At 44.8% G+C, this 13,607-nt stretch overlaps 1 protein-coding gene across 1 annotated transcript; it reads right to left on the bottom strand.

Moving 5' to 3' along the window:
• Positions 1–8,397: 8,397 nt before the first annotated feature.
• SRP9 (signal recognition particle 9) lies at positions 8,398–13,324 on the bottom strand. The gene is made up of 3 exons (XM_068153564.1): positions 13,199–13,324; positions 10,398–10,466; positions 8,398–9,148 (listed from the first exon to the last, which is right to left on the bottom strand). The coding sequence occupies exons 1-3, from the start codon at positions 13,268–13,270 to the stop codon at positions 9,029–9,031; spliced, it is 261 nt and encodes an 86-aa protein (XP_068009665.1). The 5' UTR covers positions 13,271–13,324; the 3' UTR covers positions 8,398–9,028.
• Positions 13,325–13,607: the final 283 nt, after the last annotated feature.

Genomic DNA, 13,607 nt, shown 5'->3' with positions numbered 1-13,607 from the left:
GTGGTGCCAGAATTAGGACACAGGCAGGCAGCAAATAACTCTTGAGGGGCACCAGGTGTGAGCTTCGTAAATGGCTTCTCAGCCAGTGCCACCAGCACCCTGTGGTAGGACTGGCTTGAGAGAAACACATTCAGGCTGCTGCACCTCCTCAGCTCTCACACTGCAGCACAGCTCTGTGCTCCACAGGAACTCCCACAGCCTACCAAAGCAGAACACAGAGAAGCAGACCACTTAAAGCCAAAAGGGCCAACTGCACAAAGCACAGCATAGCTAGCTGGTGAAGGGAGATGGCTGCTGCACTTGACACTGCCCTGGTGGGGCTGAACTGGGAACATCAGGACATCAAGGACATCAGACTATTAAGAATGTGTCCAAAGGATGGCATCCAAGATGGCAAACAGCCTTGGAGGTAAGACTTCAGAGAAGCAGCTGAGATCACTTGGTTTGTTCAGCTTGGAGAAGGATGAGTGGTGACCTCCTTGCAGCCTATAGCTTTCTCTGGAGGGGCAGCAGGAGGGCAGGTGCTGATCTCTCTCTGGTGATCAGTAATAGGACACAGAAAAATGGAATGAAGCCATGTGAGTGTGAGGGGAAGTTCAGGTTGGACAATAGGAAAGCTTCAATGAGAGGGTAGGCTCCCCATGGAAGTGATTACAGCACTGAGCCTATCCAAGTTCAAGGCATTTCTGGACAATGATCTTAGTCATACAGTTTAATTTTAGGTAGTCCTACAAGGAGCAGGGAGTTGGACTTGATGATACTTTTGGGTCCCTCCCTGCTTGAGATAATCTAATATAAGAGAAATGGAAAACACTGAGGAATGTCAGAGTGTGAAGTTGCTAAGGTAATTTTTGCTTTAGAGTCTTGAGCTGAGATAGAAGAACATTATGCAGCATTCTAGCCACCTTTAAAGCAGCTGGAATTTGTTACAGCAAATAGAAATCATGGGGAGGATATGGCCCTGATAGAAACTGATGGGACTACTGGTGTGAGGGGAACTGCTGGGAGTTCTGACAAAGATTCCTTTAAGCACAGAGAAACTGACTACAGATGTGTTTGGAGGACAGTTTTTACCTGACCATGTAAGGAATGATATTTAAAAAGACAGCTAGTGATGACAAATTATTGTGGACAATTGCTGGGTTGTAGACTGGGAGACATCATCCAAAGGAAATAATGTCAAGTAGTATGCACTCTGCATTACACAAAAGTAAATTAATTGCTGCAGTGTGGGTAGATACTCCAAAAGAGTTAGAACTGAAGGGTAGTCTTCTCATTTGCTAAAACCTAAGTGCTGTTTCTGATACCCAGAAGAACTCCTTTCTTATACTATTATTGGCTAAGGAAGTTGGTCATGCAGTTTATTATTAAGGTTTCTGTGACCTTGTGTGAGCCAGCACAGGCAGGATGCAGGAGCAACCACAAAACCACTAAGGAAACACAAGGAGAAAATGGATTTTTGCTACCTCAACAACCAGGGGATCCCCAAAGCAGCACACAGACAGAGGTACACAAGCAGGGATACAGGCACTGCAGAGCTTGGTCCATGCTAGAGGACTGCTGACCCTGCTGTTTTCACCTGTATCTCAGGGATTCACACAGCAATAGTTTACCACTGGGTTTTGATCTGTCCCAGAGCAGGGCAGGAATCTCAAGCATGTTCCATAGGATGCCTCTAAGTCTATCACAGATATCTGTGTTACTGAAACACAGATGTTCTACTTGTCCAATGCACAAGGCTAGACAACAATTAGTGTGGTATCTGTGGTTTTCTGTGCTTCAGCTGCAGGTCAATTAGACATGGTTGGAATCTTCCATGCCTATCTTCTGTTATTTTCCCCACAGATGTGATCTAGTTGGAGGTGTCCCTGCTCACTGCAGGGGGGTTGGACATGATGAGCTTTGAGGGTCCCTTCCAACCCAATGCCTTCCGTGATTCTTTGAATCTATGAACCCTGTTTAGTTCTTTGATGACTGCCCTCAGCCATACAGTAGCACTGCCACGGCAAATGCATTTCTAAACATGAAACAAAATATCCCCAACCATCCACCACTCACAGAAAAGTTCAGTTTCCTTCCTGCCCCCGAATTTAAGAGGTATCTTCTATAGCAATTTAAAGTAAGACATTGACTTTCACATAGGCATGTTTGAGGCATTAGTTCATCCTCCTGCCTGCTCCTTCAAGGAGCAGATACCTTTGGGAAGTAACATGTTTAAGCCACACACAGTTTGCCAGAGCTCATTTGTCAGTGCCCTGAGGCAAGCCTTTCATCTTTCAGCCACACAATGATAGCAGAACTGTATTATAGATGGCTGTATTTACATGCATGAGCAATCCAGTTAAAAAATATTTATTTATTTATGTATTTGTTAGCCAATGTGAACAGCAAGCTCTTGTTTGTTCATTACCAGCAGGCAAAGCCATTCAGCAGGTGTCAGAAAACTCAACCCCCTCCCCAAGAAACCACTCTTTGAAATCCTGCTGTAAACATCTGCTGATACTCAGGAAAATTCATTCAAGGTCAAACCTGATGAGGCCCTGAGCAACCTGATCTAGTTGCAGATGTCCCTGCTCATTGCAAGGGAGTTGGACAAGATGACCTTTGATGGTCCCTTCCAACCTGATGCATTCTGTGAAGACTCTGCTCAGTAGAATCAGAGCAATGCAGATTAGTCCTTGTATGAACAGATACCACTTCTAGATGAACAAAAAGGAACCAACATGCAAACACAATTCCAAAGGAAACAAACCCCCCAGTTGCTCCCAGATCTCTCAGTGTTCTAAGTTCTAAAAAAATTACTAAGAATTGCCACAAAAAAAGGAGACAGAAGCCAAAACTTGCTACACAACCAAAGTGTCCTCAAGAACTGATGTTGATTTTAACAGCAAATGCTTTCATAAATTGCCAGCATTACAGTTTGAGAGAAACACTGCTGTATAACTTCATATCAACACTCAGAACACTTAGGAAACATCTCTATGGGGAGTACTGAAGGAGGCTGAAGGGAGACTTTATTGCTCTCTACAATTCCCAGAAAGGAGGTTGGAGTCAGGTGAGGGTCTGTCTATTCTGCCTAGTACCAGGTGATAGAACAAGAGGAGAGGAAATGGCCTGAAATCAGGGGAGGATTAGGTTGGATACTAGGAAAAATTTCTTTCCTGCAAGAGTGGTCAGGCATTGGAACAGACTGCCCAGGGAAGTGGTGGAGTCACCAGCCCTGGAGGTGCTCAAGAAACGTGTGGAACTTGGGTATGTGGTTTAATGGCCATGGTGGTCTTAGGTTGAAGGTTGGACTTCATGATCTTAGAGGTCTTTACCAACCAAAAGAATTCTGTGATTTAGCTAATGGGATGAGCACACTGGTTCTTGCTAGGAGGCTGGACATTTCCACATAAGAGAGCCCTTAAGAGATGGCACTCATGACTTAAGATGTTTTTAGAATGGCAGAAAGTAATTGTGTTCCCATTACCAGACTCCAAGAACACACACAGAGATAATTTTGGCACTAAGAAAATTAGCACCTACCTTCACCAGAAACAAAGGCCATGTTCAGCAGCAGGGCCTGTAGTTGCATGATGGCAGTTAATTCTGCTGTCTTGCCATGACCATGTTTTTATTGGCTCAGTTCCCACAGACACCAGTTTTACATGGTCCAGTTCAAGCCCACATTCTCCTGAGGGCATTTAGTCTGTTAGAACAGTTACAGGTCCTACACAAGCTTGCATAATAAGCAGGGGTTAGCAAACTGCCCTGCTTTGTATTCTGCTGAGGAAGCAATCTGCTCCTGAAATACTGTGGCATCATTCTCATCTCAAAAATTACATGCACTCAGCACTGGTGAGGCTGCACCTTGAATACTGGGTTCAGTTTTGGGCCTTTCTCTAGTAGAAGGACATTGAGGTGCTGGAGTGTATCCAGAGAAAGGCAGTAAAGCTGGTGAAGGGCCTGGAACACATGGCCTACAAGGAGCATCTAAGGGAGTTGGGGTTATTCAGTCTGGAGAAGAGGAGGCTGAGGGGAGACCTCATTGCCCTTTACAACTACCTGAGAGGAAGTTGGAGCAAGGAGGGGCCCAGCCTCTACTCCTTGGTGTCAAGCGACAGGACCAGAGGAAATGATTTCAAGCTGTGCCAGGGGAGGTTCACTCAGGATGTTAGGAAATATTTCTTCACAGAGAGGGTTCCCAAACATTGGAATGGTCTGCCCAGGGCTGTGCTGGAGTCACCATCCCTGGAGGTGTTTCAGCAGTGTGTGGACCTGGTGCTTAGGGACATGGCTTAGTCTTGATCCTTCAGTGTTGGGTTGAGGGTTGGACTGGATGATCTTTGAGGTCTCTTCCAACTGGATATATTCTGACAGAAACCAGTCTCTTCACATTTTTTACTGCATAATGTTGACTGTTACCCACTTTTATACTGCAGAAAGGAACTTAACTGAGATGAAATGCAAATTATTTTGACTATACTGCCTTGAGCAGCCTAGTCTTGTGGAAGGTGTCCCCACCTGTGGCAGCAGGGTTGGATCTAGACAATCTCTAAGGTCCCTTCCAACCCAAACCATTCCATGAATCTGAATAAGTTACAACATTTTATAGAGCACCTGCTTGGCTTCAGTTTAATTTCCCATTTTGACACTTGGGCACCAAAGCATCTGATTTTCCAGTAAGAAATCTCTTGAAAGTGTTAAGTCAGGATATTAGTGGAAACAAAGGCCTCTTTCATAAGGAGCTCTAAAACAAAGACCTGTGACCAAAATTCTCACTCCTACAGATAATTTAAGGATCTTCCTGCAATGCAGAACAGGCTCACAGAATGGATGGCATTCAGAAAGGCTCAGAGCTAAAACCCCTCAAGGAAAACAGAATTGATGTGGCTGCACATGAGAGAGAGCTCAGACAGAGTCAGATTAAATGCTGTGCACAAAGGAAGAACTGAAATCAAGACACTGCAAGGAGAATTGAGAAGTGAGAATGCCAGAAAAACAGGATCACTTCCATGGGTAAACTAACCCAATTTCCACATGCAGCAACAAGCACAAGACCCGTAACAAGACCCATATTCTTTATTATTCACACCAAAAGGGGAGTTACTGAACATAACTAACATGCAGCAACAAAATTAGCTATAACAAGGGAAAATGTCTTATTTAATTTAATCATTCCACTTCCCTTGCACAAGTTACCAGTCAGTAACTGCACAGGCTGCCCGCCTGCTTCCAGCCTGACATGGGCACAAACTTCTGCCTGGTGATCAGAAGCCTTTGCTGAGTGCTGGGCTGCCTAATTCAGCACTTCACATGCAGAGCATTCCATCACCTCTGTGGAGCAGCAGCAGGACTGATTGTTTTTTTAATCACATTCACAGTGAGGGTAGTGAGACACTGGAACAGGTTGCCCAGGGACATTGTGGACGCCCGCAGGGCCTTGAACAACCTGGTCTAGGGGAAGGTGCAGTGCGGTGGGAACTAGATGATCTTGAAGGTCCCTTCCAACTCAAACCATTCTATGAACTCATTGAAAATTTGGCAAGTGACACAAGCACATTCTCAACAAGGGTATAAGCACCAAGAGTCACAGTTTTTCTATCACTCCATGAATACAGTACTGAAGCTGCTGAAGATTCCAGGCCAAAGTCAAGACTGAACTGTGTTTCCCTAAGGAAGTTTCCCACAGCTTTTTTAAGCAGTAGCTTTATCAGTGTTCTTGTGTATCATGACTGCACAGAATCTCGCCCTAGCTTTTCTGTGAGTATATGGAGAAACAAGCTTAACCACACACAGTCTGATGGAAACACCATTAATAGTTCCTTTTGGTTTTAAAGCAATCATTTTTGTTCCTGCCTCTCTTGCTTGGCAATTGCTGCTCTAACAGAATCATAGAATGGCAGGGGTTGGAAGAGACTTCTGGAGATCGAGCCCACATCCCCTGCCAAAGAGGATCACCTCAGGCAGGACACACGAACTTGTCTAGGCAGGTTTTGAGAGTCTTCAGAGAAGAAAATTCCACAACCTCTCTGGGCAGCCTCTTCTATAGCTCTGGGACTTCCTGTGTCCCAATTTGTATTCATTGCCACTTGTCCTATCACAGGACACCATTGAAAAGAGATTGACACTTTCTTGACACCCACCCTTCAGATATTTACAAACATTACAAAGATCCGTTCTCAGTCTTCTCCTAACAGTCCCAGCTCTATCAGCCTTTTCTCATCAGACAGATCTTCCAGTCCCTAAATCATCCTCAAAGTGCTGCATTGGACACTATTATATCCTTGTCCCTCTTGAACTGGAGAGCCCAGAACTGGACACAATAGTCCAGATGTGGTCTCACCAGGGCAGAGTGGAGGAGAACCTCCATTGACCTGCTGGCCACATTCTTCATGAGTCCCAGGATACCATTGTTGTTTCTCCCTGGGTGCAGGACTCTACACCTTTTCTTGTTGAACCTCACTATGTTCCCCTTTGCCTAGCTCCACTAGAGAAGTGTCCCCCTCTAAAACCCACTTAAGTATATTGCTCAAGCCTTTCAGCCACTTGGTACAAGTTGGTCTACAGTCTTCTCTTTTATCCTCTGGGCACAAGCAAGTATCACTGAAGCCTCATAGAAGACATCCACATACCAAACCAATTTATGAGACATGCCCACAAATGACACTAAAATAGCTGCAGCCTTTTCAACTGCCAACTTAACAGCTTAAATCTTTGCTTCTATGACTTGATGTAGTAACTCCTGCTACAGAACAGTGCTTTAAACCCAAAGCATTTAACTACTTAATATACTACATTGCAAATACTAAGTAAACAATTTGGAGTGTCAAGGAATATTTGCAGCATTATAGGATCATAGAATTATTTTGGTTGGAAAGGTCCTCTAAGATCATTGAGTCCAACCCTCAACCTACCACCACCATAGCCATTAAACTGCATCCCAAAGTCCCATGCCTATGTATTTATGTTTTTTTTACATCTCCAGGGATGTTTAACACCTCCCTGAGCAGCCTGTTCCAATGCCTGGCCATTCTTGCAGGAAAGAAACTTTTCCTAATCTCCAACCTAAACCTACTCTGGCACAATTTCAGGCCATTTTCTCTCCTCCTATTACCTGATACTAGGGAGAAGAGACTGATCTCCACCTCACTCCAACCTCCTTCCCAAAGTTGTAGAGAGCAGTGAGTTGTACCTTCAGCCTTCTTTTCTCCAGGCTAAACGATCCCAGTTCTATCAACCATTCCTCACAAGAGCTCTTCTCCAGATCCTTCACAACTTTGCCTTTCTCTGGACATGCTTATTGAAACTATGAACAAAGTTTCACCTCCTGTCTGAATTTGTCTTTCAAAAGCTGATACAAAACCAGAAGGTATGTACCCACCAGTCATTCCTGTAAGACTAGAATGTGAAGTCACTGGGAATTTATCACTGCAGTGTTTTCCAACCATATGCAACATTCAATGTTCAGCTGTAAGGGCACTCTAATGCAATACTGAAGCCTGAGGGGATTTTCATCCCTGAGCCCTTGGCAAGTGTGGGAGCTCCACTACTTCCGAGTAGCTGAATTACTTTTATGTCAGTGACAGCAGGCAGCCATTGGAGTCTTTTTTTGTTATATATAAATGGCACTACGAATCTGTATGGCTCTGCTTTGTTTTCAGGACTTGGTTTAACCCAAAACATTAGCCCTGGAAAAGCCTACTTATACCAATAGCATAAATAAAATAGTCATCTGGTTTTAAGTATGCAAGAGCTAGTCAAAGCAAGTCTCCATTTCAGCTACTGTGTTTTTAAGCAAAAAGGCTTTGTGAAAGACAACCAAGGCTTCCATCACTCTACCAGAGGTAGCAATGAGAAACAAGTCCAAGCCACGGGAGCATTGGTCTATTTTTGACAGTAGTATTTAAGTATTTATTAAGTTGTTTTTCATCCATTTATTCATCTGGCTGACGTTCATCTGCCACATGTAACATCTGAAAAAAGCATAGTTAGCAAGCTTCAAAAATAAGGACTCTGGATAGTGTTTGGTTACATTCTTTCTATTTAAGATAATATACCACAGCTTCTAGAATTTGTCTTGCTTGCTTTGGTTGCATTATTTCTATTGAAATAATACACAACAGCTTCTAGAATTTGTCTTCCTGATATGCAATCACTGAATGCTAGGGTGCAAGGAACATCAGGGACAATCTGGTCCAACCTTTCTAGGTAATATTATCGTTCAAATGAAATGGCCTAGCACCTGTCAGCCCTGTCTGCAGCAAGGATGGGAAAAGGTCCCCTTGCTAGTACATAGTAATTCAAGTATGGAAAAAAGCCACTGACTGCTTTTTAGTAACAATATTTGCATAAGCAGAAAAGAAACTCCCCGTTCCTGACTGATGTCTAGGAATGTTCAAATGAAGGCTGACGTTAACATTTAAAATACAGAAGTTTAATTATTTAACCAATATAACGGTTCTACAAACTGCATCACAGATACTGTTGCTCAGCATATAACCAATACTAATAGTCAAAATCCTGCTAGTGACAGTACTAATACATATTGGCAACTTTAACATTTCAGTTCAGCAAACATCCCGTTCTTCTAAACCCCACTCACGTGCATCATTAATGCAAATAGTTAACAGATCCAGTCATCACACTACAGTATGTGAGGTCAATAATCCTTCTCACTGTGAGAATACACCAGCGTAAGATATGAACACAATGAAATCTAGATTAAATTTTACAGTAACTTTCCAGAAATATGCTTGTGGCCCATCAGACTGTAAAGTATTTTACTTGTCTTCTTAGCATACCTAATGTGTAAGAATAGTTTCTTGTTCCATTCCCAAAAATAAATAGAAGCTTTCAATTGAAAGCATTTATTTTCCTAGTTTTCCGAAGCCACCTGGGGAGGGAAAAAATGCTTCAGACTTGTCACCAGTCCGCTGCAGTCCATAGAAGCATCTCCTGTCTCCTGTCCCAGCATTCCTTCCAATCCAACAGATATTTTCTTCCAGTGAAATAGGACTGGAGCACTCGATTGATTTTCAGCAGTTCAGTCTGTTTCCATGGCAGCACTGCGGGACTCCTTAGCCACCATCAGTCGCATCAACTGACTGTGGAATTTCTCAATCTTCTTGACGTCTTGTGCTTGGTCTGTCCTGTACAGCAAACACTGCAAGAGAAAATCACTTAGGATCAGAGCTCGCTTGGACTGGTTTATCCTATTTATAGGCACAACACATTTGTGATTGGAACACACAAAACAAGGCAAATACTTAAATGTTCATTTGTGGCATGTTACTATGAGGCAGCACCAACACTTATCTACTCTGGCTTAAAATACACACATCTGTGTTTACACTTCAGTTTCTCTGAAAGGCTCATTTTGAAAACAGGGAAGCTCAGGATTTATACTAGTTTCTTCTTTCTCAATTAAGATGCTAAAACTTGGGGTTTAAAACTGTCTTTAAAGACAATTCCCTTTGTCATGTCCAACAACAGAACCAGATTTTAAAGCAGGAATTACTTTCCTATTCTCTAGATTCTGAAAGTAAGTTTAAGGACCGTGAAAGGCAAAATAACATTACACTGCCAGTGACAAAATCAGGTCAACATTTCCCACTGAGGGGGAACCCCTCCTCCAAGGAAAATCTGTTTCTAAGACAGTCCTAAATCAGGAACATAGCAACTGATTAAGATAAAAAGGAACTCCTTTATGTGACAAGCCTGTAAGTGCAAAATGAACAAGAGTAATGTGCCAGTGACTTATCCCAAAAAGACTGCTTTGGTCTCTGTACACCTGCACAGCAGGAGTAAGACTGCCTAGGCTGAATAACAATGAAAAATACCCAGAATGCTCCATTTTTTGGTACTAACAACACAGCAAATCATAGAACCATAGAAAATTAGGGGTTGGAAGGGACCTCTGAAGGTCGAGGCCGACCTCCCTGCCAAAAAAGGATCACCCAGTGCAGGTCACACAGGAATGCATCCAGGTGCGTCTTGAAAGTCTCCAGAGGAGACTCCACAACCTCTCTGGGCAGCTTCTTTCGGTGCACCCTCACAGTAACACACTTGCCCTAGTAAACATATCTGTTTGAAGAGTCTCCTGAAATGCTTCAGCAGAAACTACTAATGTTATTCCATAATGCATTTTCAGATAGAGAAGAGGGTCCAAGATTTCTGTAGTGCTTGTTTTCTTAAAATCATAATTATGTTAATGCACACTGGAGTTTCCTCTGCCACACAGAATTGAACCACAGGTCAATGTCAGTCACAGACACAGCATCTAGGCTAGACTGCGTTCAACAAGTTTTTAGGAAACTGTCAGGTGCTCTCAAGGCAATGGGTTGACTGACAGCAAAATGTAAGTCCATGAGAGGTAGGACAAGCCTTGGAAGGGTAATGCACTCTGTACTTACAGCTACGTCGTCCGTTACTTTGATGCAGAGGTTCCCATCACAATGGCGGTATTTGAGAACAACCCGCACCTGAAATGACAAACAGGTTAAAAATCAACACCTATAGCTAACAATCCTCAGAACACATCTGAAGGAATTCTGTCCAAATTCAGACTACCTATTGCAATTATGTACTACTTGACATTTTCACCAGCTCTGTGGCCATCCTCAGCTCTGGCAGACACTAATCCTACAGCCAAGATGGCTGATATTATAGCAGCACCATGAAGGTCAATACCGGGCATGTTCAAACCCACTGTAAATACAGCAAAGGCACCTGCAGAGGTTTCAGTGACAGGCATGATAAACAAGAGTCATGTAAATTAATGACACCCCCTTGCTACACATCACACTTCAGACCCCTACCTCACACCAACCTCCTTTCAGGGAATTTTAGAGAGTAGTGAGGTCTCACCTCAGCCTCCCCTCCTCCAGACTAAACAACCCCAGTTGCCTCAGCTGCTTCTCAAAGGTTGTTCTTCAGGCCTATCACCAGCTTCACTCTCCTCTTCTGGACATGCTCCAGCACCTGAATGTCCTTCTCACAGTGAGGGACCCAAAATTGAACACAGTTTGAGGTGTGGTCTCGCCAGTGCTAAGTACAGGGATACAATCACTTCCCTGGTCCTGCTGACCACACTATTCCTGATAATCCCGAGAGCCGCACCAGACCAATTTGAAGTGTACTCATGTTTTTGCAAGTGGAAAGGGAATATACAAAAAGAACAACTCTTATAGAGTAATTAAAATCAGAGAACTGAAAAGAGTGCTTTCAAATTGCTTTCAAGACTCAATGAAGCTCAATCTGAAGCCTGAAAGCATGCATTCAGCTTCTCACTAAAATAGTTACTACTGTAATCAACTGCCCTGAGCTTTAACCCATCCACAGTCCCTCTGGACTCTCAAATCACCAAAGTTCTCAAAGTCACAATGATAAAAATTAACGTCCTCAGCAACTGACTGAGCATTAAATGCTGGCTCCTGAATGCAGAGCTAGCCACAGAGACTTTGTTTTATCGTTTCTAGCCTCAGCTACTATCAGTAACTAGAAACAAGAGCAAGATGTCCTTTTGAGAACATTCTGATCTCACACTATGAGCAAGTCTTTCTTGCACAGAATGACCTGTGCTAATGACAACCTCCCTCTTTGATTACAAAATAAATTTTGAAATTTTATCTCCATGAGGAGTCTCCTCTCCTCTTCCAAACATAACAAGCTGTGTAACAGTACATCTCTTGCCCGAGCAGACCCTAAAGCACAAGAGGTTGCCACAAGCAGGCAATGGACTCCACAGGTAATTTCCTCTGGCGAAAGGGAAGCCCACTCACTACGAAGCCTCACCTGCCTCCCAAGAACATATACTTATCTCCCAAAAGCCTTGTTCTTCTTTGAGTTTCCTGACAAGCCCAATTACATACAAAAGCTCCTCAGGCTTCTCCAGAGAACTGAAAGGAGGGCACTCGTGTTGGGACTCCGAGGCCTACATAAATGCCTTCACAAATAGACAAGTTTGTTGCCACAGATGAGGAGATATTGTTTTTAGAGGGCCCTTCAGAAAAGTAAAAGAGCAACTCCTAGCTGCAGTGACATGCCTCTTCTGTTCAATTAAATGTCACGGAGCATAAAAAGGTAAAATGGGACAATTTTATTACCAGGAGAAAGGTAGCTATTGCATGTGGTCACCTACACCAACTGAAGTCAGATGTTCAACATTACTTGTGATAGTTCCTCCATATCCCCTATTTTTAGTGAAGGAAACTAGGCCTGTTTCACTGAAGTCTTTTCAGGAATATGTGTCCCACATTCCCTTCTGTTCTGCTTTTGTGGTTGAACCAGAATGCCTTTTTTGAAGGCTTAACTTACATTTGCACAAACCATACTCCTGAAAAAAGTTATCAGAACTAAAAAGCCATCACGTAACAAGAAGTTAATTCCTAAAGCAAATAGTCTTTAGAAAGCAAACATCTGTCAATCTGAAGTGACATTGCAGGTAAGTAGTAATTAATACTTTTTAGGAAAACAAACTGAAACGGTACACTCCTACAGTGTTGCCAACTCCTAAGATAAGGCAATTCTCGATGCGCTCTTCATTCACACAATCAATCAGGTTGGAAGCGACCTTCTCAATCCCCCTGTAGTGAGTAGGGACATCTCCAACTAGATCCGGTTGCTCAGTACAACTCTTAACCCTGGCTTCTAACAGTGGGAGACTGTGAACAAACACAATGTGTCTGAAGTTCGGTTTTCGAGGTTCACAGCTGTCGCGGGTGAAAACATCTGGAACACCGTGCACCTTTTTGGGGTGCTGAATGAGAATTTCCCCATTTCAACGGCAAGATGCGACACCAGCGAGTAGCCTCCACCCTGCTGCTACTTCTTGCATTCTTCATGCAGGCCATCAGAACTACACTTCGAAAAACCCTTCCAACCGGTTACTGCCGGCCGCCCCCGCCGAGGCCGCCTTCGGGAGCACTGCTCCCGGCGGGTGCGCCACAGCTCCCTGCAGGAACGCCGCAGCACGCTCCACGGCTCGGCCTCCACGCATCCTCTCCGGCAGGCCCCACGGACCAGGGCTGAGGGGACCGCCTGCCTCCACAAGCACTCACAAAGCAAGCTCAACGGAGCCACCAGGCCATCCCCAGCCTCACTTCAGAGCAGCTCCTCCCTAGGCCTACCACGGGCAACGAAGGCCGGCCGGTCCATTCATCCATCCATCCTGCCCGCCCCCCCGCAAGTCCTCTCAGCCTGTCCCTCATCCCACCTTCATGGGGTCGGCAAGGTAGAGCTTCTCGGCAGCACGCGTGAACTCCTCCCAGGCCTGGTAGTGCGGCATGGCGGGGCCGGGCCGGCGCGGTGCTCCGCTCCCCCTGCCGGCGGCAAGATGGCGTCGAAGGCGGGCGCCGCGTCACCGCAAGCCGGCACCTCCCATTGGTCGGCAAGAAACTGTCGCCCAATGGGGGAGCGGATGACTCAGAGATCCTGAACCAGCCAGCAGAGCGCGGCCGACGGCCGCGGAGAGGGGAGCCCGGCGGGCGGCGCCGTTGCCACAGCGACCCCGCCAGGCGCGGCGGGACGCCGGCAGACGCCTCCCCGCCCACAGCGGATTTGAAGGCGGCCTCAGAGCGGTAGCTGAGTGAGGATACAGCGCGGGTTCGAGCCCTGCTGGCGGC

Source organism: Melanerpes formicivorus, unplaced genomic scaffold (assembly GCF_026170545.1).
Source record: "Melanerpes formicivorus ecotype bairdi unplaced genomic scaffold, bMelFor1.0.p_v2 SCAF_26, whole genome shotgun sequence".
NCBI classification, from domain to species: Eukaryota; Metazoa; Chordata; class Aves; order Piciformes; family Picidae; genus Melanerpes; species Melanerpes formicivorus.
This window is presented reverse-complemented; position numbering and strand designations above follow the sequence as displayed.